At 33.7% G+C, this 27,969-nt stretch overlaps 1 protein-coding gene across 2 annotated transcripts; it reads right to left on the bottom strand.

Annotated features, from left to right (window-relative positions):
* Positions 1-27,955, bottom strand: LOC117909303 (putative callose synthase 8). Of its 2 annotated transcripts, none has more exons than XM_034823271.1 (41): positions 27,556-27,955; positions 26,533-26,633; positions 24,704-24,825; positions 24,482-24,569; positions 24,271-24,360; positions 23,893-24,012; positions 23,593-23,685; positions 23,412-23,503; positions 23,004-23,130; positions 21,206-21,343; positions 21,060-21,136; positions 20,762-20,948; positions 18,944-19,069; positions 18,736-18,853; positions 17,735-18,063; positions 16,358-16,410; positions 16,210-16,270; positions 15,779-15,869; positions 15,630-15,679; positions 15,312-15,398; positions 15,111-15,245; positions 14,904-14,998; positions 14,736-14,820; positions 14,493-14,653; positions 14,208-14,331; positions 14,023-14,117; positions 13,792-13,939; positions 9,999-10,150; positions 7,745-7,851; positions 7,535-7,657; positions 7,341-7,409; positions 6,986-7,154; positions 6,773-6,884; positions 6,082-6,201; positions 5,864-5,979; positions 4,257-4,340; positions 3,883-3,995; positions 3,575-3,804; positions 2,111-2,959; positions 459-644; positions 1-381 (listed from the first exon to the last, which is right to left on the bottom strand). In XM_034823271.1, exons 1-41 carry the CDS (start codon positions 27,755-27,757, stop codon positions 151-153), a joined length of 5,856 nt encoding a protein of 1,951 aa, XP_034679162.1. In that variant the 5' UTR covers positions 27,758-27,955; the 3' UTR covers positions 1-150. The 2 variants fall into 2 exon arrangements, with proteins under 2 accessions (XP_034679162.1, XP_034679163.1); XM_034823272.1 differs by having other exon boundaries at positions 15,779-15,860.
* Between the last annotated feature and the right edge of the window lie 14 nt (positions 27,956-27,969).

Below are 27,969 nucleotides of genomic sequence, written 5' to 3'. Positions count from 1 at the left end.
AGACTTCTGAATTTCAATTTTATTTTTATTAATAGGATGTTTATATACATTAATTAGCTTTAAGGTATGCCAATTTCAAAATCAGGACCGATAAGAATGATTTGACTGTACATGTACTACGTACATACATTGCTGCTGACTCTGAGGAAATTAACTTTGCTTCTTTTTTCCCGCAAGAATTGGTTGAATCTGCAATCGCCTTTTGAAAGCCTCATTGAAAAGGAAACGAGTTTGGAAGGCTGCTATAATTGGCATCCAGGCAAGACAGGCTATGGGTGCAAAAAGAACTGCACCCATTCCATAGTCATAAGCTTGAGCAAGTACCCTCGTCAACTCCCACAATCCAGTATCCTGTATCTTGGGCCTCACAGCTTGTGCAATCTGAACAAACCCAAATATCAGTAAGAGAGAGAGAGAGAGAGAGAGAGAGAGAGAGAGAGAGAGATAAACTTAATTACCAGTATCAAACCCCACCCAGTGGGCAAAAATGCTAGACAGCAGACAAGTAAGTCCATCAAAGATAGTTGGCAGATGCCAGAGAGAGAAATTATAGTAGCAAGAACACCCAAGAAAAGGCATGCTTTAAATAGCCTGAATATGAGGTGATAATTAGCACTGAACTGTTGTCTTCCCAATTTCACTGCCTGTATAACATGTTGAGATCATGTTAGTATGCTACTAATCAAAACACTGACGACACCAAGCCGCATTCTGTGTCAGGAAAAACCCTGATAAAATCATATGACTGATATGCAGAAGAGATGTCGAAAGAATGCTCCCCAACCCCAAATGTGATCAAAGAGACTCAGGTTGATTTTAACAAGCAAAGGATGCATGAGAGCCTCTTTAAGTTCAATTGGCATTTGATTTGAACAGTCACAAGCAAGAAGATAGCCAATGACAATACTTTTCTGGATAACATTCAGATGTGGCATCAAGCAATATATGCATATGCAAGAGGTGCCTATAGTGAAGGAACCAGTGCTTCAGGGAAAGAATTTGGCAGGTATAACTTAAGACAGACTACTATCTCATATTTCCACTTGCTTGAGCAACAAAAAGGTCTGCATTAAATTAAGCAAAGGACTATAAAAATATAATTATCAAACAACCTAATAAGGTATAAACACAACCAATATATAGAACCTCACAAAGATGAAAGGACTTGATACTCAAGAGAAGATGTTTTTAACTCTATATGGACCATCATCCAGCAACCGAGCATGAGGATACGTGTTAGGTTTGGGTTAGGAATAAGATAATATCCATAAAAGCACAGGTGATTGTGCATCGAGTTAATGGGATATCTGACAAGCTGGTTTCATACTGTCAGATTTTCTTCCCAATCCTAAAATTTTTTGGGAGAGCGTAGCTAAAGGGACAGTGAGTAGAGTCAATAGTCCATTCAGAAATGGGTACTCTATGACAAGGAAGATACTACAACATGAGAAGCCATTGGAGCAAACTAGAAAATGTTTCCAAACATATCTATACTTCAAAAGTTCCCCTTTATTTTAAATAGAAAATTGGATTGTTAAAAGTTAATTTACCAAAATATACAAAAACATAACCTTTATTACTAAATCTGTGCCGTCTCGGGCAAAGCATATCAAAGATAATCACTAAAAACCTGGTTAATATATGGCCAGCATCGTCACCACTTCATGGCTACTGCTCCCATCACTTGTTTAAATTGCTATTATGTAAGGTCCTAGGTGTTTGAAAATTTCAAAATAAAGCATTAGAGTTACAATTGGAGGATTGCATTTGTCTCCTTCAAATGATCTCCTGTGTGCCTTATGCAGTATTTTTTGTGTTTCTTTTTCTTTTTTCGGTATGATTACCATTCTTTGAATTTGATGGTATTGGTAGACATCCTGTGAAAGTTATTGGGCTGTCTATATGGGATTGAGTTTCAACTGATGTGTTGTTAACTGTCTACCTTAAGACACAAATTAGCCCAACAAAATGATTTAACTGTGGTCTTATTCAACTTTTGAACCTTTGTTAACTTTGAGCATCATTCATATACCTAAGTTCATATTATGCATTAAGGTCAATGAAGCATATAAACATGTAATCCAACATGAAAGAATGGGTGGGAATTTACCTGGACTAAGAGGAAAATTGCAAAAATCACGACCCATGAAAGCACATAGACCAGAAAATTTTTGTTGTCTTGTGAGATGTCAAGGTGATAGACCAGACCATACTGATAAATAAAAAACCGAAGAGAAAGAAGTATCTCGATCAATCTAGCGATCAATCCTGAATGACGGAGATGGGCTTGCTCGTCGATCCACCATGATTCCCAGCTTTTGTCCTGCTGAATTCCTATACCGCCTTGCTGCTTTATCCACTTGTTCCAATCTTTCCAGTCATCTACTATATTGCCCCAGTTGAATCCAGAAGGATTAAACAGAAATGGTGCAAACAGCCACGTGATGGACATGAACCAGATGGAATAAGTGATTAGAACATAAGCCATACTGCTTTGGTATGACCGCCTAAACAAATCATAAACAATCAACAGGAGTAGCAGTTCAAATCCTTTCACAAAGTGGCTTCGTGAATATAGTCTATAATTCTCTGTGAAACTGGCATGAAACACCACAACTTTACGGCCAGTGGGTCGGTACTTAGCACCTCCATGAAGAATAGTGCGGCCATAATAGTGAGCTTTTGTTCCAAGGGAGAAAGTGAAGAAAACAGCAGCAAGCTGGAATTGCATTAGGACAAAATCTTTTACAGCTGTAAGAAATCCTTTTTCAAGTCCAATCTCCATCACCATTGGTAAGCCTGTTAAGAGCCCAAGCTGGATAAATGACTGGGAAGCTAGAGCTGTTTCCAAAGATTTTATGTTCTGCATTTTAGCTTGAAGAAGTAGTGCTTTCTCTAGCCCACTAAGAACAAGATAAAGCTGCCCATAGAGGAATACATAAATTCCAATTACTGATATCTGCGAAGTTTAAACACAAAAGTCATGAATTTAAGGACAAAAATTCAATTGAATTGACATATCGAATGAGAAGGGTAAGTACATAGAAAATGAAAAAAGCAACTGCTCATTCTTTTCCCCTTTTGGTCACAGGAATGAAGCACATACAAATGTCACTACTTAATGATAATATGGATGGCCAACAAAGGGTGTGCAACCATTAATAACAAATCATAGTGACATTTGTGCATCCAATTCAACAGATCATTTTCTTATACATAATTCAAGAAATCCTGAAAATAAATGACTGTAAAAGATTGATTTCCTACATGTTGCCTAAGAACTAAATATACACAAATGCAGAGGAATGCACTAGTAAAGTGTTTTGTTCTTTGTTGTCCCCTCTAGGTTTTTTTTTTCAAATCTATGTACCTATTAAGAATATCAGTCTCTAGCAAAACATCTAAAAGAAATGAAAGTATCATTTTTTCGGGGTGAAATTATGCTTGAATTCATTTATAGCATAATCAACTAGTTGATAGCCCTAAAGTGAAATAAAAAATGGATTCATTTTTTGAATTAATTACTCTAGTTTTTAAAACATTAAATGACTGATTCATGAATCAAAATAATTACCAGACTGTTGAAGTAAAATCCAATGGTTGTGAAGTAACAAGACAACATCCTAAAGAAATCAAACCGACGTGCAAGGCGGTAAATGTCACGGCTCAATGTTTGTTCACTGTTTCCATTGGCTACTTTGGCTTCAAACTTTGAGATTTGGTTTAGGCATACATCACGACCTTTGCCTACTTGCAGGTATTCATGGTATGTAACATATCCCCGTCGTAAGGTAGAGTTAAATCCTATATGAAATCAGAAGAACAAAACTTGAGAACAAAATAAGACTATATTGCTGCAAATTAAAAGTTATTGATCCCTACCAGCGAAAACATCCTCACTCAAGTTAATTGTTTTTGATGCTTTGCTTATGCCACCTCTTGTTATGTGAAACATCCTATCAAATAAATCTGGATGTCCATAGTGAAACCGCACCCTGTATTTAAGTGAAAGTGAGAGAATGGGCATGCATCATCAAAATGTCAAAATCATTAAGTTATGGAATAGTACAATCAAATGCAAGGAACTAAAAAGTGATAAATGAACAAAGTCAAGATGGTGGCATTGCAAATATATAAGGCTTATTTGAATGTCAAAAAAATAATTTGTGTGCACATGCTGCTCCGAATAGCGTGCTTTTTCATTCCCTGGCTAGATACTTTTAGGCATAAACTAGAAGAAACAAGGTACTAATTACCTGAGAGGATTGGCTAGAAGCCTTTGGCCAATGGTGACAAAACTCGTCTCTTGATAAGACATGAACCATGCCAGAGACGAAACACTGCATTTATACAAAGAAAGCGGGGAACTTAGCCTGTTGTACTAATATCACAAATGCACTTTTTATGAACCATTGATTGATGAATATGATACACTAAACTAGTACATACTAGTTGAAAAGACAACCTTCTTCCATCAAATATGAGAGGACATTCTTTGATAAGCATGCATCTAAATTCAATGCTTTCTTTCCCTACCAATCATGCATCTCTAGTTAAAATATTATTTGATAAGCATGTGCTATCTTTTTTTTCTTGACTATCTCAGATTCTACAGAAAGCACATAGTTGGGTTTATATCTTTGTCATAGAATGTTTTTTTTTATTTTTTTAATTCAATAAGCATGCTTTTATGTTTTTATCACTCAACTATAGAAGCATTCCCTTGTTACATCTATCCCTTATCACATTATTTTCCCTTCTAACAAATGAACTTATTCTGTCTCTAATTAGATAATGGTAGAAGAATAGATAGAGAAGAAAAGAGAGATTTCAAACAACTAAAGACAAAAATTAAAAAAAAAAAATGATAGAACAGAGTTAAAGAGAGTAAGGAAATGTGGTTAGAGATATTAGGATTCTTTCCCTTCTTTCATTTAGCTTCGTTAAAAAGAGGGTAAAATTGCAATACCATCTCTTTACTTAAATGATAATAACAACACAAGAAATACTATCTCTCGAAGATAATCTCTTGACAATCAATCTTCCAGACTTACATATTTTTACTCCTAATTCAACAGAAATGAAATTCTATCAATTTTTAGTCCTAAACCCCCTTGATGCTATAACATTTTTCTATAATTAACCTAATATTTATCCCTACTCTCTGTAACGAAAATTATGTTGACTATAGATGTGATATATTAGCAAAGCTAGTTGATCCATAAGAAACAGACGGTTATGGCCTCCAAGTTGATCTTTGGAGCAAGCTATGGTACTTGAAAGGTTAAATATTTTCAAGAAAAAAAAAATATTACAAATATTAAAAATGTTCAAATGATGTTTTTTAAGTATCATTAGTTGATCCTTATTTTATTAGTTAGTTTTATCATGATGAAGAAGTTTTACTCTATTTGGTTTCCAGTTTTCAAATTTTAAAAAGAATAGTTTCTTCTTGTATGTTTTATTATATTATAAGAGGTATGTATGTTAAATGTTTCTTTGTAGGTTCAAATCTCAATTTCATATTTCTTTATTGAAATAAAAGCAAGGTGAAGGCATACTTCAATGCTTCGTTCATCATTTCCGAAAAACTATTCATAAAAATTCAAAATGATGCCCTGTTGAATGCCTAGAAGATTTTAGTGTTAATAGCAAGAAACTTGTTTATGAAATTGATATTTACTATATATGATGGGTTATATCTAGTACACTTGATGCCTACACATGAATAATATATTATTCTCAAAGCAACTTATTGATATGTGACTCGATATATACTATTTAATGTCATAGTGCTTATGGTTTTATTCAATGTGATGAGATGATGTGATAATTATAAAATATGAGATCAAAAAGATATTACCTTCCAGTGAATATGTGTTCCCTCAAACCAAGAATCGTGGGAGGCTTTTGTCTTTGGTGTCGGAGAAACTCTTGTAGAACATTTCTTATTTTGAAAGCTTCTTCCAAATAGTTATCCTATAAAACCAGATATCCTAAGCAAATAAAAATAAATAAATAAACAAAAAAAAAAAAGGCAAAGAAGCCATTTGCCTTACAAAAATTAAAGGTAGAGCTTACTTGATTCATATCAATTGTTTGAAGCGCTTCACCCCGTGTGAAAATTATCCCATGATTTTGATTCTCAGGCTTCCCTTCTCCTATATTCGGTGGACCAGGAAGCTTTATTCGATACACCTCCTAAAAGGTTTATAATTAAGCAAGCACAAGTGTGTATTAGAAGTTAAAATTACACATTCATAAATCTAGAAAAATAAATAGGCATGTATGAAAATAATTGAAATCAAAATATATTTGAACCTGAGAGGTTGCTAGCCTACATCTGATTTAATGTAGAAAGTTTTGTGGTTTATGTTGAAGAGCTTAGTTTAGATTCAAAGGCAAGAACAAAGGATATTCACATTTGTTATATATAGTAAAGCCCCTTAAAATATTAGATAATATTTCAAAGAACCAATTTCCTGCATGTTCTATAATTACTAATTTCTTTTATGCTTTATTCTATTATGGCTTTTATCATCAAGGTTCTTCATTTTGAATGAACTTTAGGTTTAGGGTATTTTGAGCCCATTCTTTAATTAAAGTTTGAAGGGGAACACTTGGTTAGGTTTGTTTCTTAGTTATCGTCATTCTTTTCCTCTTTTAATCACTGAAAATTTTATCTTTTTTGCATTTCCATCTTGAACTCTAGAATGTTTCACTTTTTTTCCTACAAAAAACTCATCTTTGTATTTTATCTACTGCAAGGTACCTGATCATAACCATTGACAGCTTTAACCAATATGGATGAATAAACCTTGTGAATCTTATCTTCCAGAGTCTCCTCTTTCTCCTCAACATAAGCAACACGTAGAGATGGGTACCTTCAAGTGATAATTCCATAGTTAAGAGTTACATAACCTCTAAAATTTGTATTTTAAATAGAGGACTTCCCTGGCCGTTTTGTCTTCTATGTGATGATTACCTTATCATCAAGTCAAGTATGCCTTGTGCATGGGGGTCTCCGGAAGCCTTTTGTGATCCAAACATTTGGCAAGAAATCACATAAGTAAATTTCATGTCTGCAAGTGCATCTAGATGAGCTGATAATGTGCTATTCCCCCTTTCAACAACATCATAACTTTGAAGAAGATCTGGAAGAACAAAATAGGCCTTGTGGGACTTCATTGCAATGATTCGACCTAGAAACTAATCTCTAATCTTGCAATTTCATATTGGATTATAATGCTTATAGTAACATTACACAGAATTTGAAATAAAGGCTACTCAATATGATTATCTATATTCAATGTTACAACGAATGCATTCACAAAACCAACCTTCATCCTCTGCCATGTCAAGAAAAGCTTGTAATTTTAAGGCTTTCCTATAGTACATCATTCCTCTTACTGCAAGAAACAGAGAAAATAACCAAAAAAGAAAAAAAAAAAGATGGTTAAACTTATCATATCATGTGCTAGCTTTAGACCAAAATCCAATTTCATAAAAAAATTGTTGAAATGTTTCCATTCACCTGTTCTGCTTAGTGTTTGCCCTCGGAAAGAAGCCCAATTTCTAAGCTCTTCCTCCTTCCCTGTTGATCTTAATCCATCCAAGTCTTCACACTCCATGCGTTCCAAAAAGTTTTTCCACTCATCTAAACAAAGTAATGGTCAGGTCCTACAAGTTGAATCCAGATAGATAGGAAAACTTAGATGCAAAAGAAGTTTTATTGATGGTAAACCTGGATATATCACTGACATATAAAACATGATGGGAACCTCCTCTTCACTTGCATGAAGATCCTCCGTTGAGAAATTAACTTCTTCCATGTAGTATGGAGTCATAACACTAAACCCAAAAGAGAAACTATTTAATCAGCAATAATTCGTGGTCTCAAAATTTTGATTTACTCACAAAATTAAATAAAACTTTCACTAATTGCTCATAACAGCATTAATGTTTAAACATAGTAAAGGATGCATAAATTTCCTACATTTTCTCCTCCCTTCCAAGTATTTATACTAGTTAATTTAAGAATCAATCATGATGCTTACATAACTAATCAGCAAATAAGAAGAAAGCAGTAGAAAGTAATAAAAAAAATATATACAACTAAAATTTATTTGGATCCTGGCAAGAGATGGTACTAACTAAAAAATTTTTATATAGAACTATTACTTATGTAGTTGAAACTACTTGAAAAAAAACTTTGTTGTAGAAGATGTAAACCAAGAAGAATTAAGAGAGGGAGAAAAGAAATAATATCATTGAAGATCAAGAGGAAGTATCATGAAGCGGTGCTGTAATGTGGACTAGTGTGTGCAAAAAATCATTCAAAAGGGTAAGCATCTTAAGAATTCATAAGGACTGGACTAGATTAGATCGTTCAAATTATTCATTTTCTTTCTAGCTATCTTTAGCTCTATATTTTATTTAAAATTTCAAACACTGTGCAATAACCTATCTTACTGTGTTTCAATAAAATATTTTATAATCGTTCCAAATCTTAGCAGTTTAAGCTTTTAGAAAAATCAATTATTCAACATGGTATCTAAGCTTCTATTAACTGAAGGTCTTCATTCTGATTCCCCACCCAATTTGTGATTTTTGGGTCCAAATCTTAACAACTTCTGCTGGGATTTGGAGAATTTATGGTCTCGGTACCCAGACCCTTCATCAAATTTATTCCTTTTACAATAGTTATATACTTAGTTGTTTGATCATACATTCTATTATATAATTTATTGGGGGTAATAAGTTCAATGTAGAATTTCTATTCATGGAGGAGATGTTATAAAGTAATGGAAGAATCAATTATTATTCACCATATCAGAACTCTTAGTGCCAATTAATGGCAGCTTATGAAAGGGGTCAGTGTTCTCAAGATTCTATGTTGACTGTGAGAATCAGTAAACACATCCTCAATCTGGGGAAGTAGAATCACTTGACATCTCTAAGGAGGCACTACAAAATCTCCCAACACATTCAAGCCTGGTGCTTGATTCATTAGAAAATTACTATAAAATATCTCAACATAATATGTTGAAAATTCAGAAAAACAGGATAACAAGAATATTTTCTTTTTCTTTCACATTCACATAGGATGGTCAAATGAGATAAATGAATCATATGTTAAATAAACTTTTCACTCACTAAAAGTTAGCAAGGACTCATAAATTTCTCTCCAACCAGAAATACTCTATGCAAGATGGAATACTTTGAAACATATTTTCAATGGTAACTAGCAGTCAAAAGGACAGTTGTAAACATAAACCAGAAAAGTAGATCTAATTTATTTGAAGCTTAGTGGGATGACGATATGTACTAGTCAAAAAATATGTCTACTTATCTAACAAGAACTGGATGCAAGATATTAGAATGGTTTAAACCTTGAGAATAACTGTTAACAAAGTATAAGTTATAACCCAATTATGTAAATTTAAAAATTAATAGAGTTCCAATTATCCTTGCATAGACTTCACTAATTATCCCTCAAACCCAAAGAAAGTGTGAGACTACCTTCTTCCTAAAAAGTCTTTTTGAAATCCTTCAAGTGTATAGATAGTGGTTATTATTCCTCTAATCCTTTTGGAATATGTAGAAGCGATCCCATCAAAACCCTAAATATAATCTATCATTAAATTTTCACTTGATCTATCCAATGCAAACTATAGCCACGGAATCATTGGTTTTTCCCTTGACATCTTCAAGAAGTTACCATAACCTAAAAACAACCAATCCCAATATAAAGGCATGGAACTCAATAGAGAAAGGGAACTATATTAGGACCCCAGAATCAAGGACCAAACAGCCATAAAATATGTTTTGCCAACCTCCTATGATTTGGGAAAATGGTTCAAAGGTGAAACTTGCTATATTCATGATAGTAACATCTCTAGAATTTTTAAACTTAGAAGTGTTTCAAAAAACCAAAAGAGAAAAAAAAAATGCTTATAATTCACTAAGAACAGATAGACAAAAAAGGAGAGTCTGACCTGAATGACATCATATTCCGTACTTTAGGAGCATTAGGCATATCCATGAAAAGCGAAGTGGCAAAGAATGATATACGCCTACGAGCCTCTAAATTTACTGGCATGTCTGTTGCTGTATCCTCAACAGTCAGCAACAAATGGAAACGCTTGATCTGCCATTCTCACATCAGATCAGTTTGATTACAATATATTTATCATGTTTGGGGGTGCTTATGCATGAAGGCATGTTTGAAAATATATGCCTATTTGTACACATAGATACACATGTCTATCCACACATCTATTCATTCATGTGTGTATTTGTTTCCCATCCAAATTAAATATCCATATTCACAACAATATCTCCACTAATATATCTAATATTAGGAGTATTAATTAACATCTTTATCAGAAAATTCACAAGATCTATTAGTATATGATGCTAATATTCTCATAATAGTCATAAGCATATGATTGCATTTTTGGAAAGAGTTGGTTGGCAACCTTTGCATGTCCTCTTCCAGATTGTTCAAGGAGATGAGATCAAATTTCTTCAACTATAGTTATCATGGCATTTTATTATGGATACCCATTGTCAATTTCCTCAAATCATTTAATGTAATGATCGGATATTTTATGCCACGTTAGCATTTCTATTTTGAAAAGTCTTATTTTGAGTGATGGTTGAAAAGTCAAAAAGAAAAGTGCCTAAAGAACACATGTTAGTTTTGGATTGGTGAAATTCGGTTTATTGTGTTGGTCAATTAGGCGAGTTGAAAATTTTATGTCATGTCAGCCTTAGGGTAGAAATTTCTTAGGATTTTAGTAATTGAGAATTTCCAGAAAAGAAAAACGAAAACGAAAATGAAAAGTTAATTAATTAAAATTAATTAGAATTAATAAAAAAATATTAATTAATTAAATTAAATTCCTTATTAATAAAATTGAGAAAATATTAAATTGTGTGTTATATAAAAAAAAAATGAAATGAAATTGGAAATGGAAAATAACCAAATGAAAATAAAGAGAAAAAAAAAAAACAAAAATGAAAAGGAATTAATTTGGGCTTGGATGAAATGGGGTTTTAAAAGAAAAATGGGAATTAGTTATTGGGTTTTTGAACTTTGGGCTGGGCTTGAGTGGACTAGTGGTAAGTGGATTAAAACAAGGAAATGAAATGGGCTTTGTAAAAAGAAAGGAAAACATGGGAATTAGTTATTGGGTTTTTGAACTTTGGGCTGGGCTTGAGTGGACTGGTGGTAAGTGGATTAAAACAAGGAAAAGAAATGGGCTTTGTAAAAAGAAAGGGAAACAGTAGTAGAACGGGTGAGAAATGGAGGCGCGGTGGCACTGTGGGAAATTTCATCTCGCCGGAACTTCGACCGACCGTTTGGGTGGCCAAACGACCTCCGTTTCGGCTCTGATTTTGAGGGGGTGCTCTATTCGACGAGAGGAACAATCCTACGGTGGCCAATCGTGTTTTTAACGGTTGAATTCTTAGATCTGTGGTAGGGGAACCTAACCCTAAAACTTAAATTTAATGTGTTTCCTTTGAAAAAAATTGTAAATCTTGTCATTATGAGTTAAGTAGGAAATATGGATATTGTATGAATTTTTCTAGATTATTTGGAATTTGTTTGGAATTTTTGTAATTGCGGGAAATTTCCTTTGGTTGATAATTAATTGTTTTGAATTGTTAAAAATTATTAGAAGGGTTGAAAAATTCCGAAATTAGGGTTTAATTTCAAATATAGTGATTTGTGAATTTTTGGGCATTGATTAGAATATTTTCGAAATTTTTATGGTGGAAAGTTAGTTAATTTCGAATATTAAAAATTATTAGAAGGGTTGAAAATTTCCGAAATTAGGGTTTAATTTCAAAAATAGTGATTTGTGAATTTTTGGGCATTGGTTAGAATATTTTCAGAATTTTTATGGTGGAAAGTTAGTTAATTTCGAATATTAGAAATTATTAGAATGGTTGAAAAATTCCGTAAGTGTGGTATAATTTTAAGTTTATTGATATGCAAATTTTTTAATATTTATTTGGGATATTTTCGGAAATTTTAATATGGAAAATTATTTTATTGGATTATTGGGGAATGTTGAGATTGTTGAAATTATTGAGGAACTTTGGAATTGTGGCATTCATTTGCATCATGGTTATGCGAAAAAAATTATGAAAATTGTGAAAAGTGTATGAAATGGAAAAAAATGTTGTAGTGATGAAAAGTGAAAGCCCGTATGAGGCGAATTAAGAAGGGAGAGAGATCCCTAGGGTGAAAGACCCAAAAGTTACCCCGGGAAGACTCCGAATGGGGAGTGCATTTGGGTGCGGACGCGTATCCTTCGGTGAAAGCCCGAGAACAATAATGCATTGTATGACTGTGTGTCACACGTTCATGTGCATTCATTTAATTGTTGAATGTTGTGAAATTGTGTATAATATTAGATATTAAACTATGTGGTTTGATTGATACTATTGAATTGTTCCTGTTGTGTTGAAGTGTTCTTTTCGTATTCTTTGGAACTTAGTAATCCCCTTAACCCCTTGGGTGTTAGGCATCCTACTGAGCAATGTGGAAATGTTCACCCCTTCCTTTTTTACATCTTTTTAGATGCAGATATCATTCCTGAGGATCCACAGGTGGGGCAGGGAGGATTTCAGGATGCTCCTGGAGCAGCCTAGTGGAGCGGGGCATTTTCTTTTATTATGTTTTTTTGGATTTTGGGATTTGTTTTAGTAATTATGACTTATGGATTTGTTATGAAGCCTTATTTTGATTAAGTTGTTTAATTGTGAACTTTTATTTTTGGAGTTGTTTTGAGTAGTTTTGGGATATTGTAGTTTATGAGAATTCTAGTGGGATGTATGTGAAAAAAAAATAAAAATCAAGAGTGTTTTGGTTGACTACCAGCGTGGAATAGGAGGAACCCTTAGGGTCAAACCTTTGACCTGGGTCATGGGTCAAATTTTGGGTCGTGACATTTAATATAGAAAATATAACCCTATCAAATACATGGATTGAACTATGGTAACTAATGAGCTTTTTGACATTCCATAACCCAAAATGCAGTGTATTTGTATCCAATGGATAAGTTGAACTACCATTTGTTGGAAGGCCTTAATCTTCCTAAGAGTATTGAACTCAACATTTTAGATGCTTGTTCAACAACCTCAAACATCTGGCACTTGGGGTTCTTTCAGAGACTAGCAGCTATTCTGCTCTAAGTTTCTTTGAGCCAACGAATAAGGTTAAGACAATTGAGGTAGAGGTGCTAGTATTATCCGAAGGAATAAGCCTTCCATTTAGTTTTTCAAAACAGCTTTGTAGAGGATTCTTTGGTTGTTATCACTTGGGTTTCCACAAATATAAGAGTCCAATGAAAGCATGCTTATAATATTCAACAGAGCCAAGACTCATCAAGAAAATCTGTGAGTCTTTTATATAGAAATCTAGGTCCTGATAGTCTGGAGGCTAATGTATCAGCTAAGAAGGAAGCTCCTTCCAAAATAGAGTTTGTCAGGGATTTCATTTCCCCAAGGACTGGCATAAGATTCATGTTTTGTTTCTATATATTAAAGAGGACTTTTTTTTCTTTTTTTCTTTTTTTTTTGTCTTGTTTAAGAAGGATGTCTCCTCCCTCTAACTCATTTCTCTTATTGTGGTAAAAAATAAAAAATAAAAAATAAAAATCATTGTTTCATATTAAAAAAATAAAAAAAATAAAAAACTGATAAAAGTTTTTTGGTTTACAACAAGCCCTATTAAAGATAACGACAGAAATATTATCATCAAATTCAGAACCTCACCTGTTTGTGTAGAGAGGCATCATCTGGAAATGGAAATTTGATAGACTGTTGGCCATGATTTGATGCAAACAATTGGGGTTCTGGAAATCCAGAGATATGCATTGTATCTCCCTCAATTTGTTCAGAAGAGTAGAGCAAATCTAATATTCTGTATGCAATTTGAAAATGAACTTTGATAAATCTAATAGTTTAAATTGATAAAAGAAGGAATATATTTTGAGTGCATCAAACCTGGAACTATCTGTCATCATATCGTGGGTCACAACCTCAAAGATATCTTGGAGTACTTTCACAACTTTACCATAATGGAGTTTATTTCCCTCAACCTTAAATATGATGGATAACGAGTTATCATGGTTCAAAGTACTACATAAAGAAATATGTGCAAAAGTAAAGCTTAGCAGTTTGACAATTACCAGAAGTTCCACTAACTCGATACACTTAGCATGAAGAGTTGGGAGCTCACTCATCTGGAAGTCCTCAAGAAGACTTAATCTTTCAATGCTTTCTTCAACAGCATTCAGTATGCCAAAAACAATCCTGAAATGAATACAAATATTCCAAAGAGTTTATAGTAGTGTTACAAGCTGTAACTGAGAAGAAAGCAAAAAAATGTTAATAAGATTTCATTGCATTTTCTGAATTTAAAAGCCTAATAATGAAAGAGTATACTTTTGATTAAAAGATGATGCTTTATCTACCTTTTCTCCTTATCACCCACAACAAGAGTTTCAAGTATTAACTTCAGTGACTCATAGCACTCCTTTACAGCACAATACATGTGGTGATCTTTTCGAATCTTTCTGAAAAGATATTCATCCTTTCCCTCAAAATCTCTTGCCATGTTCAATGCTGTTGAAAACTAGTAAGAATAGGAAGGTATGTTTAAAGATGAATAATAATAATTAGACATGATGGCAAGAAATTCAATGTAAAGATCATACCTTATTTGCTAGGAGGAACACTGGCCAACGAACCAGGCCAGAAAATAATTCCGGTGTCAAAGGAATTGTCATCAAATCTAATTCCCTGCTCATAATAAACATGTTGGTACATGTTTCTATTACTAGAGGTCATAGAATATCATTTTAACAAAATTGAATAAAATCAACCTGTTATTTATTAAGTCTTCTAGCCGAAAACTAGCAATGATTTGATTCCATACTTGAACAAACTTAGCAACACTATTCTTTTCAGTTTCCGACTCCTGGGGAAAAAGCAAAGAAAAAAAAAAAGTCAGCTAAATGGTCATAGAAGCAAGAGAGCTAGAGATCGACCAGAAAATTTACTAACTACACCACAAAGTTGAAAAGTGATACCTTTTGAAATTTCTTGGGGAAGAAAGCTCTTCCTTTTCTTGCTTGATCATTTCTCAATGAGGATGGGATGAGGCAAACATTAAATGCAGAAGGCAAAGAGTGGAATCTACTTCTCAGTGTTCCCAATGTCCGAATCTGTATAGAATAAGAAGAGTGAGATAAGGGTGGTCACATCCCTTTAACAACAAAGATAGTGTTTACCTCGCCAAGATGATGCAAAATGCCATACACTCCACCAAAGATTGTGCAAAAAACAGAATACCAAATCTGTGTGTCCATGAAGAACACCTGAAATGCTCATAGTAATATAATTACATTATAAAATAAATGGATGTCAGACATTGTGCTAAAAAAATATGAATGATCAGAACAATTCATAGGCTTTCTAAAGAAAGGTCTTCAAATCATGTTCACTACCTCAATTGGTTAAATTTTGTGCTATTATCTCAACTTTTTCTTTTCAAAGTTTAGCAGGAATTGATAAAAAATGACACTCTAACCACCTCAGTAGAAACTCACAAGTATTATGGGAGACCAGATAGCCACAATTGCACCAGCATTACTCTTGACTGCATTAGAAGACCAAATTATTTTGTTATATTTATTCATGTCAAAAAAATTCAGTTTGAGCTCTTTATTGAGATTATAAAGAAAGAAATGTGCATTACCTTTTGGGAAAAGCTCATGCCAATCATATTCTTTTACACCAATTTTCATAATTTGCCTTGTTGGCCCTATAAGTGGTTTTATCTGCATTTGCTTGTCAGCATTTACAATCATGAGTTTGCTATAAAATGTGCATTCCATGCATAATGTGGTCAGAGAGTTAGCATACTGCTGCTAGTTGTAATAAACTAACTAGTCACTAGTATTTTTGCACGTATAGAAGGTTAAATTATTAAGAGCTTATATACTGATTATTAGCACACTGTTTTCTTCAACAATCTTGTTGCATTCTTGTGATCTTCATTCTCAATTTCATTGTGCAAGCCCAATGAAGAAAGTGGATTGATTTTCAGAACATTCTCAGAAGATTCACTGTAAATAATAATATTTTATTGTCATCATGTAGAAATAAATAAAGTACAATGTCACTCACCTCAAATGTGTAGCTAAATGAAAATTTGCTTGATAACAGTAGCAACCAAAATAACGTATACCTACATAGTAAGACAATGTCACATAGATGAAGCGCTTAAAGAGGAAAACAAAGAAAAAGAAATTTCATAAAGGGATGTAGGATGTACTTAATAATTGAAACTAAGCCTTCTTGCATCCCACGTCCAACAAATAATCTAGGCTGTGTGACAGAAACAAATTTATTAAATGCAGTTTATGAACATCAACCTTAATCATGAGTACATTAAAATATATAATAAACCATAGAAATATACGCAATATACCATTTTAAAAAGCAATTCTAGTCCAGTATAGCATTGATTTTTAAACATGAATATGCCAAGAATCTATGACTAAAATGCAAAAGTTACTACTGGTCCAACTATACAATCATGATCAGCTAGGCATTATTCTTGTCATCCAAACTGAACAGGATGAACAAACCATCAGGGATCTCCAAAATCCAATGACATACCTTCTACAACACCCAAGACAGTAACTATGAAGCACAAGGTAAGACAATATTGAAACAAGAAATCTGAGACCACTTGAGACTGATCAGCACTATTAAGAAGCCAATAACACACACCAATCCCCAGAGATAGAGATGGGTCCAGACACCAAATTTAAACGGCATACCTTGGTTGAAAGTTAACCCCAACCAAAGAAATGCCACGAGATTTTTAAACATGGTAAATTACACCCCTACTGTAACTATATGTAGGATATCCCTTGGGTTAAACTTATCACTTAAATTTCTAAATGAAGAATCCCAAAAGGAAACCACTCAAACTATAATTGCCTCCAAATTTCATGAGATGTTTCCTATGAAGAGCTTATTCCAAGAGGGTTCAAATTGCTATAAATCCATTGTCGATGATAGCCATATGGAAAGACACTGGCAACACTAGTCTGGACTCCAATGAATCCTACCAACTCTAATATCAAGTTGCTTACATTTCAGTTTTGAGATAGAGAATAACAGATAAGAGGAGAGAATAGATAGACAGTGAGAAAAGCTTACAAGTGAGAAATGTAAGTACCCACTCAATCTACTTATGTTTATGTTAAATGGAAGACAAATGTAGAAAATAAATAAAATAAAAATAAAAAATGAAAAAGAGAGGAAGAATACTCCCATGCTATCTAAAAAATAATAAAGAGAAACAAAGCTAATTACAGAAAGGGTCCTAGTGTGTCCATATTGCCAACACATGGCTCCAGCCCTCCACTAGTTGCTTTTTCCTACATTTGGCACGTCAATTTCAGGATTTTCTACAAGTTAAAGCTTGTAGAGAACTCATTCAAAATGAATAAACTGCATAAAATATCTCCATTATCATCAACTAGTCCCATGTCTGATTGTTGTTTAAGAAAATTAGAGACAACAGTATCCTACTATAATCAAAAGCACCTTTTATATGTTCCATGAAATCCTAGATTCACATTAATCCATAAGTTATTACAGAAAGATGTCATTAAATAATCTATATGATGAATCTTACCTGTGTCCACCAAGATAAAATCATGCATAGCTGACAATTTGAGATCTCAATGTATTTGCTAACTGTAGGAACAAGAAATAACACCATCTCAACTGCATTAGTCATTAAGTAAAATGCAACAGCCACCATGTAGGAAGAAATACACCACTCTCCAGGCCAGCTCCCATATTCTGTTGAATCACAAGTATGTTTTCTTCTAGAATCAGCATAACAAACTGGGAGAACAATAGTCCATATCATTGCTACAACCAGCTTCAGCACATATTTTAGCCTTTGATAGAAGTCCATTGTGTGTCTGGCTTTCCATGTGAAGGCAATGTCAAGAATTGCTGCAAGCACAAATTTCTTCTGAGATTGCTATTATTCCATGTATGAAAACCAATTAAAAGAGAAAATTTGCTAGTTGGTAATTCTATATACAACCAAATGTTGTACAAAACCCCTAAATAGTACTAAACCTGCTTGCTTATCAAAAATGCATAAAAAGGAACAAGCATATGCTATATAGAAACAATTAATTTATAGCACAAAAGGGAGGATGGTTGCAATGCCTTGAATTTCTCATTAAAGAATGCCCTCAAAAGCATAATACATTCTACAAACACACGACACTGAAAACTTGAACACACTCCCTCATTTTCATAGAAGTTTATGTTATCATGTCAAAATATGTGATCAAAAACCACATCCTATTTCCAATAAGAAAAATAAATAAAATATTTTTTTTGGTAAATATATCAAGTTATCACTTGTTTGCCCCCACCTTTGTCCACTCTTTAAGCATCAGTTTGATATGCTAGCTTACAGACATCATATTGAAAAAACCTTCACTTAGTGTTTAAACCTTTAGACATACTTTGTTTTCAAAAAAGGAGTTTGAGTTGCAATCAAAGTATATTCATGAGGGAATTACTAAAGTTTTATTCCTTCAAATTAGTTTTTCATTATACACTTATAACATAAAACTGGGATTTAAGAATGGATAAGAAAAGGTACCATACCTTGTAAGACTTTAAGAATTGCAGATGTAATGAAGATGCTCATAACATCCTCAAATACTATTGCATCAAACATTTGAAATGGAGATTCCATATCATGACATGCCATAATTATCAATGCCTACAAAGCAACAAAGAAGGTTCAAGAATGTAGCACATCCATCACAAGAACAAACAGTTGATAAACACTTCATAATGATCTTAGACACACCTGTAGGGATAGAATAAAAAAACTCCACATTCTATCAAAGCTCCTAAAAATCTGCCAAAATGAACGGGTCTCTACAAAATTTGTCTTCCCTAACCATTTTTGTTCCCGAACTTCCTCCATGGTAACCTGAAATTACAACCAGAAAAATGTATAATCTTTAGAATATATACAACTAGAAAGTACAAAAAGTGGTTTGAGATACAGGATAATAGGAAAAAACAAACACTTCAAAATATTGAATAAAACCAATTTAACAATATGGAGGAATGTACATTGTGGACCAATTGGACAAAGAGTGGTTCCCCATTTCGATAACAAAGTTGTCAATCCAAATTTGGGGTACCTTTAGCATGGAATCACAAATAAAGAAGCCAAAGAGGGGAAAACAAAGCACAAAAACAGAGAGTTAGGGCAAAAAAAAAAAAAAAAAAAAAGAATGAAGCCTAGAAGACTTGGCTTTCATGGTTTGGAAGGACTCATAAGCCCTCCTATCATTGTGAGATTCCTAGAACTCATACAAATCAATGGAAAGAGTCATTTAAAACCTATTTGTTCCTACGTTTTGTTCAGATTTAGTAATGATACAGAAGAAGCACTATTTATGGCTACGCATTAACAACAAACCTTTGCAAGAAAATAATTAGAACAATAAAAGTAATTTGTGAAAGATGCAAATACTTTAAATCTCAAAATATTTTTCTAATCAAAAACTAGAATGTAATTAAAAAATGAGAAAGTGCAAGAGAAGAAATCATTTGAAAAGAAAAAAAAATAAGAGATGGCAAGAAAACAAACAATAAAGTAGAAGACAACAAATTAGAATTTCAGGGAAAATTGAAGCCTTCAAGGAAACAATAAAAAGGGCAAAAGAGAACTTTTAAAGTTTGTAAATTAGATTCATCTTATGGTGGACTCTCCTATAGCCCTCCAAAAGAGAAAAGATCTCCCATTTGATGGAAAAACCCTTAGTAGCTAGCTAGCTTGGAGTAAGCCCAAATAGTGTTCCTTCCAAATAGCACAACGACAGTTAAGTTTGAGCCTTAGAAGAGAAGGAAGCTTACTCAAACAAAAAACCAACATAGATGATGTTTGAAGGGAGCACAAAGAGTCAATCACTCGTTATTATCCTATAAATAGCTCCTCAGATTCCCTACAAACCATGCTTCAAATTGAATTTAAGGAAAAGACCCTTAACACATAGGCCCTCCATGAGAGAGAATCTATAACACTTCTCGCATTCTTCTCAATCCATATAGCCCAAAATGGTGTCATACTTCCTTCACCCAAAACTGTAAAAGAAATCTCTGATAAAGAGGCAACTTCAGCAGAGATGCCAACTAATCCTAGCCAAAGCAAACAAATTTTGCTATAGAGAATAAACAATTGGGCAATGGACAAAAAGATAGTTCACCATTCCCCAATTTTTGTTGCACATACCACTTGTCAGAGACAAGAGCTTTGTTGGACGTCCTAAGTTAGAGCATCTCCTTGGTTTTCACCTTGTTATGTGCAATGGGCCAAGCTAGAACCTAAACTTCTAGAAGCAACTTAAATTTCTCAATCACTTGTTTGGGTGAGAAAGCAAGCACTTTGCATCCTTTCAAAGAAGAAAGTGGGAAAAGAACTTGGAAGGTGATAATACCTCATTTTTTGAAAACCAACAATTTCCTTTGGGAAAGGAAGCACAGACAAAAGAGATGGGAATAAAGCTTACTGAGAGTACTTAATAGCATATTCACCATGCTATCCATAAAGTCAACAAAGTCCAGTTGTTTAAACAAAGTACTTATGAAAGTAAGGTGAGGCAATATAGCTTACCCCAGTGTCTTCATGTTCATTTCCTTCACTCTTTAATCCCATCTCTTCATCTTCATGTCCTTCTCTCTCCTCCTTTGCTTCTACAGTTCCGCGAGATTTAATGCCTTTGCTATTATCTGAAGGATGCATGCAGAAGAAATCATGGTCCAGACGCATGGGCCAACCTATTTGGAAACAATCAGGAGACCTGTAGAAGTGTAGCCACAATAGAGACCTCAAGTCATTACTTCTGGAAAACTTGATTTGACAAACATGTAAGAAATAAGAAGAGCAATGGAACTTTAAAATTTAATCTCACCAGAAATACTCGTTCAGATCATCATAGTTTCTCCATGTGGAATGGTCAGCCATCCCACTTTTGTTTTTCTCTGCTTCCTTCATTGTTAGGTAACAAATTCAGATGCTTGATTGAGAACAACATGAACATACAAGCATTAAAATTACCTCATATATAACCCTATATATAGGGGTAACTACATTGTTAAGGAAAGATTCAGGTTGTCCTCCATACGCTGGCAAGACCTTTTCCCAAGTTGTCGAGCTAACAGCACCAGTTAACATTCCATGTAATTCATACGCCATCTGAAAAGAAAAAAATAAAAAATAAACATCACAGGCAAAACAGTGAAAAAGACAAAACACATAGAGACACACACACAATTGACACAAAAGCCTGTGCTTATCATGAAGAGCATAACTTTGGAAATGCATGCTACTAGCTGAAGTTTAATCAATGAATATTTTCTCTGTTAGTGAAATGCTCAAGAGGCTTTTGCACTGGATGTTTTAATTCAACCTTGAGCTAAATGATTGTATTCTAAACAGGGAACACAAAACTGTGCAAATGTTCTTTAAAAAAATAACAGAAAGTGTAACTACAATAATTATGTTTTTTTGTTTTTTTTTTTTCATCAGTTTTTGGATGAAGTGGGATTATATAAAATGTTCCCTGTTTCTGCCTAGTAGAGTTAAATTTCTACACATCTGATAGATCCAATAAAAAGGCGTATTTACATTAATAACCTAAAACAAGGAAAATACCTCTTATGGCTTGGTGATATCTAAACTAAAATCTACATGATAAATATTATATAAAATGAATAAGCAATATAATCGTACAAGAAGCTTGGCCAGTTTGAGAAGTTAATGTGTGTGTATCATCCGCCTGGTCCAAAAGGATTCATAATCAGAGTCTTTATGGGAGAATAAGATTTACAATATCAGAAACTAAATAGGCATATAGGGAAATGTTTACCACACTCATCAAACACCACCACATGGAAGATCCAGTTGGTGGAACCCAAATAGGAGAAACAGACCATGAGCCACTTACCATCAAACTGACAGAAAAACTCAGCCCGATGGGAGTCAGAAGACTCATAAAACATCAAGTTGTGTTTCAAGAGAGCTCTAGCATGTTGCAGCTCTTTGCACCCAGCAAAGAGCTACACAATTCACACTTTGATGAACCATGAAAGAACACCTACTGACTGGAATAAACAAGGGGAATCATTCCTAAAAATCTAATGCATTCCTTGGACTGAAACATTCTGTGAAGCCTAAACACATCTTGAATTTCAAAATCACATGGATTGGATTCATATGACTCCATAACCAATAAAACAAGGAGTTTAAGTAGTGACAGTTTCTAAGAGTACAGCATATAAGGAAAAACCACTAGAATAGAAAAGTAGCTATCTCATTCTCTTGCTAATGGACTTCCTATCTCATTCAACTCTCACATTCCTCCATTTTCCTACTTTCCTGAGTAATTCGAATGCTAAAAGGTTTATGGATGTTACCACACTGGCACCTTGAAGGTGGAGGATTGGATTAGACAAGACTGACACCTACAACTGAGTGATCAACGAAGGAGGATCACAAAGCAACCCCATAACAAGGTATGCAGTTGGTTTGTTCGCTTTCCGTGGTAATGTAAAATATTCCATTAAAATCAGAAGTATAAATGTTTATTTATATATCCTCTATTTATAGAGAAGAAAATTGAAGAAAAAAATATCTTGCACGCTTATCAATCACAATGGGCTTGCCAAGAAAGCTTGTGCACTGGTTCTTTTAGTAATGATGTTCATGTTTTTTAAAAGTCACAATGAGTTCTCAAATGATGGAACCAGAAAATTTTAATGGAAAAGAGTACATTAAAAATGTGTTTTAACATGTAATACAAAAATCAACCAAAAGTCACTCACAAGTAATTATAGACATGAAATATTTGGCTTACGTGGTGAAAAATGTAACAGAGACATTCTGGCATAAACCGCAAATTTGCAGCCTCTCCCCATATAAGCAGATAAAGCCCTATATATAGAATTTTATACTGTTGAGCATCCTGTTTTACATAAGGCAACCTGCATTTACAAATAAAAATTTCGTTGGAAGAAGAAAAATTGTAAAATAAAAAGAAAAAGGTAAAACAGAAGAAATTCATAATAATAATAACAATGAAAAGAGTGGGCAAAAAAGACAAAAAAAAAAATGCAGATTGATGGCAACTGAAACCAAAAGTTAGTTCAAACACAAAATAGAAAAAGAAAAGAGTCGAGAATACATGGTTTTCATTAAGCATAGTTAGAATTTCTAGGTGGAAGGCGAGGGGACAAATGAGGTCACTTAAACCATTAATCTTTACCGGATGTTTCTTTTCCTCCCCAAAAATTTGCACCAATTTGTATAGTTTTTAAAGAACTTCTTCATCAGTTCATCCACAGCTCCATCCCCTAACTGATATCATAAGAATAATATATTATATTTCAAATCCAAAGGAAAGATAAAGGTCAACTAGAAGTTCAAGGAGATAAACGAAAGAACACCTTTAGCTCAAATGTCTCCTTAGAAGCTTGGCGAATATGGGTGTTAGCAAGGAGGAGAATCAAATGCTCCCGCTGGTTGGCTACATTCCCTTCCTGATTAAGGACAAACAACATGAGAATTAAGAAAATTCATTTCTAGGGAATAATCATATAGATTATGAAATATCAAACATCACATCATACATGGCCATCTTACCAAATCAAAGATGATAGACGATGTCCCATGACCCATTATATTAAGCAGTACCAAAGAGAACAAAGATAAAAGCAAATATAGCATAAATTCTTCAAACTCATTACCTGGAATCCAAACCAACACTGAAGGCAATCAAACAAATCCACAGAAGCTCCAGGTTTTTGAAGATCTTGCATTACAGGTAAACCACGGATATTGCGAAGAGCAGTAAGGGCAGCTTTTATCTGCATCATTTTTTACCATATGAATAAACTATGTTCAGTCTATTACACTTTGGGTATTCTAATACTTACTGCATATTTTGAATAATTAAACTAAAAAAATAAATGTCACTAGACAGCATATAGTAGTCTATCAATTGCAACAATGAAGCAGCCTAATAGTTTAGGAGTTGGTATCAAGCTTGTCTAGAATCCTATTAGAGCAATTTGAATTAATGGATTAAATAAAAAATCAATTAGCTCATCCATACAACATCAGACCTCAGGGAGTCGCATAATTTCTTGCTGATTGCCTTGATGATCAAGTGGAAGAATATTGTAGGGTACAAATATGTCAGTCTCCGCAAGGCCCTTTAGGGAAATAAGAGAGAGTCAGAGTAAGAAGATGTATGATAATTTGGGAATCTACTAACATTCGAACAAGAATTATTATCGTAAAATGTTATTGGAGAAGATAAAAGAGAAGGCAAACCTGAGGACAAGCTGCATTTGTAAATCTCTGTAGTACTTCATACAAAACGGGAGCAATTTCACGAGCATTTGTCAACTTCTCTTTGTGACTATATATATATATATATGTATATATCACACACAATTCCACAGATTGATTTAGATAGTCAATAATTAAAAATATCCAAAAAAAATTGGACTGAATACAAGCACAGTGGGATATCCATGAGGAAGTCTCAATTACCTATTTTCTAAATCCCATGAATCACTACGTTGGTCAATAATGTTCTTATAATGACGATGAACACGTCGAAGTTCACCTAGATCAGACTTTTCTTTCCTTTTTGCAATAGTAGTTACTTCATCCTATAAAACCAAAATATGGAAATACAATATGAGATCATGCATAAAGGAAAAAAGAGATTTAGAAATTGACTACTTGTCAGCTTCAATTGCCTTAACTTTTGGTAGGAAGACAAAAAGTTACCAGGAAAACACAATAACAAGAGGGAGCTGTCACAATTGCAGATCATGATAACACAGACAAAAAGAGATATCCAGTATATTTCAAGAGGTTATGGAAATAAAAGTTTGATACATTTAACTAGGAAATTTTTATCACTTTGGTTTTCTGATTCATACAAAATGCAAATCACTCTCAAAGTAACAGAGTGGTACCACCTTAGTTGCAGTCAAGCAAATGAAGGCATCATCTTTAACTTTCAATTAAGAAGTAAACTTCTTCAACTTGCATAACAGAACAAATATATGGAAGTTTATCAAAGTTTTAAGTTGAAAACAAAATGTACATATGAGAATTAGGGTGTTATAATTTATAGGAGGCTACTATTTTCTTGTAAGTGTTGAATTCAAATCAAATAAAGATAGGGAAATGGTTATAAGTTGTGCCTAGAACTGGACAGACAGATTGGATAGATTTTGAAGTTCTTGTCACAATCTGAAGGTAGCCACTTTCCAGGTAAAAACAAGCAATCCTATGGTCTAACATACAAAAAAAAGGATACATAGCCAAATTTCCTAATTAACAAATGGAACATGGCATTTACATTGATCAAACCCAGCTTAGTTTGACCAATTTTGTAACTTAAAAACCAAAGTCTACATACATGAAGCTACGAATTAACTCTCAATACCTGAAAATTGAATGGACAAGACCATATAAATTCAGAAGATGCTATGCCTTAAGTAATGGACAAAGACAAAAGTATAGCTCCATACTAATTCCAGTTTGATAGTAAAAAGTCCCATTATTATTTTGATGTATGGAGAACTACCTTTGGAAGCCTCTAGAGTAATTTTCAGTTGTTGCGGTTTTTATGTATTTCTGCAAATTATGCTTTTGGTACTCTAAGCATATAAGTTCATTCTTTGGTGAAATCAAAATCAGTTGTAAAAGGAACAGGAAATTGTAATGTGGTGCATTTAAATTTTACTAAAATAATTGTTTTTATAGTCAAATCTTAAGGAGGCGTAAACTCTTTTACATGATATAGAAGTATTATAACTTGGAAAATTTTTATAGGAAATTTGACATGATTCTTACTGCAAAATTGCAAAACTAAGTAAAAAGCATGTTAAAAGAATACCATCTCCCAATTGCTGTGTAAGCATACACAACAAGGTGAACTAAAAAGGAGCTTGAAAAGATGGAAATTCATATAACCAAAATATAATTACCACAATATTGACCAAAATAATGAATGAATGTATCCCTAGATTCAAGTGCAAGTATAAAGATCAGGGATTGTTAAATGGGCATGCTAAAACTAACTGTCATATTGCTGTATTAAGCCGATAAATAAATAAAACGGTAGAACCACATGTTGGTAAAGTATAAGAAAAAAGGACAAGAAAAGGAGGATCAAATAGAAGACAATTGCAATGGGAAGAAGATAGTACAAACACCAAGGGAAGATGCTGAAAGGCATTAGATTCACTTCAATTCCAAATTCTTCTTAACGAATGCAAGAAGTTACAAACATGGAAGTATGTTGACTACTTTGTAGCCAACTTTACCCTATATACCAAACAGACTTCATTTTCATTATCTACCTGTTCAAGCCGCTGAAGGAGAGCAGTTTTAAATTGCCGAACGCCCCGTCCAGTTGAATAGGTATCCTTGATATGTGCCATTTCAAAAGCATGAACACGGCCTGTGTTCCATTTAAACAATAGGAGATGTACACTGTATTAACTTCAGATTGAACTTGCATATTGCATTTAAGAAAAGGGTTTTCCCAGCCCCATTTCTCAAATTGTTGGATGCAAGGAATAAGTGAGAAAAAAAAATTAATTAAGATTCTTGCTATAAGATGCCAAATCATAATTTTATTTTATTTTTTTAAAAAAAAAAAGGGAAAAAGGAAAGTGTCAAACAATTAGTTGATTTCATCTTTATTACAGTTCAATCCCAACTTCCGAAGTACTACAAAGACAAGAGGATGGGTGATTGGAAATCAAAACCCATCTCTCCTATTGTCCGATTCCAAACAAAAAGAATAACAGGAAAATGAAGTCAAATTGTAGGCTTGAGGATGGAAATTTATGATGAAAAAACCAATAACATATTTCACTTTTGATCATGGCTATTAATCTAATCTGAATCATCCATATCAGTATTACAACAAACCCCAAAATCATAATTACTAGTGACCTCTGTTTCAAAAGTCAACCAATACTAGCATATTCAAGGAAAAAAGTAAGATTCAGACTGAACCCCAAATTCGGTTGCAAAAAGATTCTGAGGAATTCAAGAATTCGAAGAATTGGGAATCTTTTTATTTTAATACTTTTATCTATTAGGTTTACAAATTCAGATGAATGTTCTGGAAAATTGGAAAAATTCAGTAGAATAGACCAAATGATTGATAGAAAAAGGTGCAGAGATGAGAAAAATGAACCAAAAACATTGGTAATTTGGAGACAAATTGAAGGTGACATGGTACAAAAACACAACAAAACAACAAAACAATCACACCCCAAAAGTTGCGTGTCACAAACCAGGCGTCCAACCAATCATGTAAATAGGGAAATAAGGCATGAACATAAAGTGTGATGTGAAAAAAGAAAACTCACAGAGATAAGCAATACGAGGGTCATGGGGTTCAACCCGGTTGGCAACACGAAGAAAGCTACGAATATCAGTTCCTAGGGTGACAGGAACTCGCTCACTGTCAAAAGGCTCAGGGGAAGTATCATGGCTAGTGGAAGTAGAGGTTGTGAGAGCTCTGGTCGTGTTGGTTTCATGAATGGGGTCGGCAACTGTGATCTCTGACATTGCTTAGTTACAGAGAAGAAGAGAAGAAGAAGAAGAAGAAGAAGAAGAATGGATTGATGAGAGTGGTGCAATGGGTGTGTAGAGAGTCGTGCATATGAGGTGGTGGGGGTGGGGGTGGTGGGCATTGGGCGAATGTGCATTGCTTTCATCTTTTTGTGGACTACTACTGCTTTCCTTTTCTTAATGTTGTGGTGAATGGAAAGAGGAAATTG

The sequence above is a fragment of the Vitis riparia genome, chromosome 19, assembly GCF_004353265.1.
Source record: "Vitis riparia cultivar Riparia Gloire de Montpellier isolate 1030 chromosome 19, EGFV_Vit.rip_1.0, whole genome shotgun sequence".
Taxonomy (NCBI): domain Eukaryota; kingdom Viridiplantae; phylum Streptophyta; class Magnoliopsida; order Vitales; family Vitaceae; genus Vitis; species Vitis riparia.
Note: the sequence above shows the minus strand (reverse complement) of the source record. Positions and strands in the feature narration are given on the sequence as shown.

What these genes read in the sequence shown, in the direction of transcription:
- LOC117909303 (XM_034823271.1), bottom strand. Translation starts at nt 27,757, where the DNA reads ATGTCAGAGATCACAGTTGCCGACCCCATTCATGAAACCAACACGACC. An exon ending in TATATAGGGTTATATATGAG is followed by an intron (nt 21,137 to 21,205) that starts GTAATTTTAATG and finishes CTAACAATGAAG; the next exon opens with GAAGCAGAGAAAAACAAAAG. An exon ending in TCTGGTCTCCCATAATACTT is followed by an intron (nt 15,399 to 15,629) that starts GTGAGTTTCTAC and finishes TGAGCATTTCAG; the next exon opens with GTGTTCTTCATGGACACACA.